Genomic DNA, 4602 nt, shown 5'->3' with positions numbered 1-4602 from the left:
TGTTTTTAAGAATGAAAAACTACTGTCTTTTGTAAGTTACTTTTGTTACTACAGATCTCGGTTCACGTATCGTTTTCCTTGTACGAGATTTGTTCTTGTCTCTCTTTCCTTCCGTTGGTTAGTTGCGCTCGTTCGTACCTAATCAAGGAGAGAGATGGCGCACCTGATTAAACCAGCCCAGCACACCGGGTTGATAATAATTAGGCTTTATCTACATCTTAATTATTTTCCGCCAATTCACCCTCGTCCTCGTTGGGTGTTCACATTACAGAATCGCTAACTGCCGTCTCCGCTTTGATGAATGGATGTTCTCTCTCTCTCTCTCTCTCTCTCTCTCTCTCTCTCTCTACAGCGATATGGAGTCACTGCTTTGATGTAAAATGAATGATTTGAATCCATACATCGACTGTAATTGTAGATCTCCCCTCCGACTCACCCCCCTCCCCCTTCACCAGCTATTATGGAGTCAGTGGCAAGTCAACATTGAAGGGCCTGGAATTGGGTTGAGGGCGGGGGGTGGGGGGGGGGGGTGGTGGTGTTGGGATGACTTTAGGGTGGGGTAGGGGTTATTGAGGTAACTATATAACTCACCATACTCACGCATCATAGAATTGAGAAGTATAATTACCAATTATAGTCAGCCTCCCTAATCCATCCAGACATCAAACAAAGAATTATCACTAATTATGCTTATTATGATGATCGCAGTTTCCTCACTCGCTCTCTTATCTCCCTGCCTTTCTCTAATTGTCTCTCCCCTCCCGTCTTTCCTACTCCTTGTCAGGTGATCTATGAGCTGGTTTGTATTATTAAGAAAAAAGAGATAGGCTTACATACTTGTAAACTGGATTACTATGAAGTGCCTATCAGACATTTTATATCGTCGCATTTATGATAAATTTTAATTTGTAAAAATGTTCATGTTGTGATATCTTCTCAATTTGCTTGTTTTATTTTTGGTCATATGTAAATTAGGTTTAAATTAGATTTACTTTGAATGTGGAATTGTATCTTGCTGAATGTGAATTCCATCTCTGTTTTATTTTGTGTCTCTCAGAAGAGATAAAAATAAAAATCCATGTTTTGCACACTTCCTTAAATATTACTTTTATGGTTCATCATTCACGTACGCGATTCGAATTAAGTGATCCTGCACCTCTGTGTCTGTTACAACACTTCTCCAGTTGACTGTACCACTAATCTTTCCACTGTTCTTTACTACTTATCTTCAAGGCTGAACGTTGAAGGAATAAAAATGAAATTTGATGCTTAATTTTTTTTCCTTAAACTGACAGCTATTTCACTATTTGACTCCTGGCTCTCATCAAAGCATTCACTCATTGACTCATGGCTCTCATCAACGTTTTCACTCATTGGTTGGCTCATGGCTCGGCATCACGCATCACACTCATTGGCGGGGCATGGCTTCTCATCAACGCATTCTCTCATTGACTCATGGCTCTCATCAATGCATTCTCTCATTGCCTCATGGGTCTCATCAAAGCATTCTCTCATTGACTCATGGCTCTCATCAAAGCATTCACTCACTGACTCATGGCTCTCATCAATGCACTCTCTCATTGACTCATGGCTCTCATCAATGCATTCTCTCATTGACTCATGGCTCTCATCAACGTTTTTACTCATCGACTCATGGCTCTCATCAACGCATTCTCTCATTGACTCATGGCTCTCATCAACGCATTCTCTCATTGACTCATGGCTCTCATCAATGCATTCTCTTATTGACTCATGGGTCAAATCAATGCATTCCCTCATTGACTCATGGCTCTCGTCAATGCATTCACTCATTGACTCATGGCTCTCATCAACACATTCTCTTATTGACTCATGGCTCTCATCAATGCATTCACTCATTGACTCATGGCTCTCATCAATGCATTCACTCATTGACTCATGGCTCAAATCAATGCATTCCCTCATTGACTCATGGCTCTCATCAATGCATTCACTCATTGACTCATGATTCTTATCAACGTTTTCACTCATTGACTCATTGTTCTCATCAAAATATTCACTTATTGACTCATGGCTCTCATCAAAGCATTCATTCACTGACTCATGACTCACATCAAAGCATTCTCTCGTTGACTCATGGCTCTCATCAATGCATTCTCTCATTGACTCTTGGCTGTCATCAAAGCATTCACTCTTTGACTCATGGTTCTCATCAAATCATTGACCCATTAACTCTTGACTCACCAACGCATTCACTCATTGACTCCCGGCTCTCATCAAAGCATTCACTCATTGACTCATGACTCTTATCAACGTTTTCACTCATTGACTCATTGTTCTCATCAAAATATTCACTTATTGACTCATGGCTCTCATCAATGCATTCACTCACTGACTCATGGCTCTCATATAAGCATTGACTCATTGCTCTCCTCAACACATTCACTCATTGACTCATGGCTCTCATCAAAGCATTGACTCTTGACTCATGGCTCTCATCAAAGCATTGACTCTTGACTCATGGCTCTCATCAACGCATTCACTCATTCATTGACTCATGGTTCTCATCAACGCTTTCAGTCATTGACTCATTGCTGTCATCAACGCTTTCATTGACTATGGCTCTCATCAAATCATTCACTCATTGACTCGTGGCTCTCAATAAAGCATTCACTCATTCATTGACTCCTGGGTCTCATCAAAGCATTCACTCATTGACTCGTGGCTCTCATCAACGCTTTCACTCATTGACTCATGGCTCTCATCAATGTTTTCACTCATTGACTCATGGCTCTCATCAACGCTTTCACTCATTGACTCATGGCTCGCTTCAACACTTTCACTCATTGACTCATGGCTCTCATCAAATCATTCACTCATTGACTCGTGGCTCTCAATAAAGCATTCACTCATTCATTGACTCCTGGGTCTCATCAAAGCATTCACTCATTGACTCGTGGCTCTCACAACATTTTCACTTCAAGTTGGACTCATGGGCTCTCAAATCAATCGATTTCATTCATTTTCACTCATTGGCTCGCTTCAACACTTTCACTCATTGACTCATGGCTCTCATCAAATCATTCACTCATTGACTCATGGTTCTCATCAAAGCATTCACTCATTCATTGACTCCTGGCTCTCATCAAAGCATTCACTCTTTGACTCCTGGCTCTCATCAATGCTTTCACTCATTGACTCATGGCTCTCATCAACGTTTTCACTCATTGACTCATGGCTCTCATCAACGTTTTCACTCATTGACTCATGGCTCTCATCAATGCTTTCACTCATTGACTCATGGCTCTCATCAATGCTTTCACTCATTGACTCATTGCTCTCATAAATGCTTTCACTCATTGACTTTTGGCTCTCATCAGTGCTTTCACTCATTGACTCATGGCTCTCATCAACGCTTTCACTCATTGACTCTTGGCTCTCATCAGTGCTTTCACTCATTGACTCATGGCTCTCATCAACGCTTTTACTCATTGACTCATTGCTCTCATCAACGCTTTCAGTCATTGACTCATTGCTCTCGTCAACGCTTTCACTCATTGACTCTTGGCTCTCATCAGTGCTTTCACTCATTGACTCATGGCTCTCATCAACGCTTTTACTCATTGACTCATTGCTCTCATCAACGCTTTCAGTCATTGACTCATTGCTCTTATCGACGCATTCCCTCACTGACTCCTGGCTCTTATGAAAGCATTCACTCATTGTCCTGACTTTCACCAACGCATTCATTCACTGACTCATGGCTCTTATCAACGCATTCACTCACTGACTCATGGCTCTTATCAACGCATTCACTCATTGAATCCCGGCTCTCATCAACTCATCCACTCATTGACTCATGGCTCTCATCAAGGCATTGACTCTTGACTCACGGCTGTCATGAAAGCATTCACTCAGTGAGTCCTGGCTCTCATCAAAGGATTCACTCATTGACCCTTGATCCCATGGATCTCATCAAATTTTATTTATGGAAGTTGCCTGTGAAGGAATGCTCTTCAAGTTTCTTATACATTTATGTGTAATGGTAGGCAAGTGCCTTATGATAGTGACCATTCATCGTATCTTACAGGACAGGTATCCAGACGGGGAGGAAGGCACGTCGCACCTGTAGGTCCCATTTGAAAGGTAAGTTTGTTTGCGTGTTCATTCGTTATTGCCTCTGTTTATTTGCGTGTTTGTTTATCTGTGATTGAGATCCAAAAGTGGCCATTTCTCCATAAACCCTCCTTTAAAAAGAGTGATTCGTAGAAATAAAAGAAATATATGTACATTTTATGTCGAATCGGAAGTTATGTTTTTTTTTATTTTTGTCGGTTTTTATATATATATTTATATATAACTTATAGGACTTTAGTAGAGGCTCTTAATCCGTCTTCAATTGTATTATTAGTATTATTATTATATTGTGGATTCTTCGCAAATTTTCTGTGCGATCCAAGCATATAATATTATTATTATTTAATTTTTTCCATACTTTTGCATCTTTCTAGTTGAATCGTCCTCAACATTAGTTCGTCATAGTTGCTAATGGCATAAGTTATTAGGCATCACTGACTCCTCCTCCACTCCCCACCCCTCTTCCAGTACTTCATGCTCTTTTAC

The 4602-nt window shown here is 40.7% G+C and overlaps 2 protein-coding genes across 2 annotated transcripts; both read right to left on the bottom strand.

Annotated features, from left to right (window-relative positions):
* Nucleotides 1-1395: 1395 nt before the first annotated feature.
* LOC135200486 (fibronectin-binding protein PlpA-like) lies at nucleotides 1396-2142 on the bottom strand. Its single transcript, XM_064229135.1, has one exon. The coding sequence runs from the start codon at nucleotides 2140-2142 to the stop codon at nucleotides 1396-1398; it is 747 nt and encodes a 248-aa protein (XP_064085205.1).
* A 954-nt stretch (nucleotides 2143-3096) lies between these two features.
* LOC135200485 (protein starmaker-like) lies at nucleotides 3097-3702 on the bottom strand. Its single transcript, XM_064229134.1, has one exon. The coding sequence runs from the start codon at nucleotides 3700-3702 to the stop codon at nucleotides 3097-3099; it is 606 nt and encodes a 201-aa protein (XP_064085204.1).
* Nucleotides 3703-4602: the final 900 nt, after the last annotated feature.

This window comes from Macrobrachium nipponense, chromosome 27, assembly GCF_015104395.2.
Source record: "Macrobrachium nipponense isolate FS-2020 chromosome 27, ASM1510439v2, whole genome shotgun sequence".
NCBI classification, from domain to species: Eukaryota; Metazoa; Arthropoda; class Malacostraca; order Decapoda; family Palaemonidae; genus Macrobrachium; species Macrobrachium nipponense.
Note: the sequence above shows the minus strand (reverse complement) of the source record. Positions and strands in the feature narration are given on the sequence as shown.

Excerpts from the sequence above, each read along its gene's own strand:
- LOC135200485 (XM_064229134.1), bottom strand. The coding sequence starts at position 3,702 with ATGAGTGAATGCTTTCATAAGAGCCAGGAGTCAGTGAGGGAATGCGTC.
- LOC135200486 (XM_064229135.1), bottom strand. The coding sequence starts at position 2,142 with ATGAGAGAATGCATTGATGAGAGCCATGAGTCAACGAGAGAATGCTTT.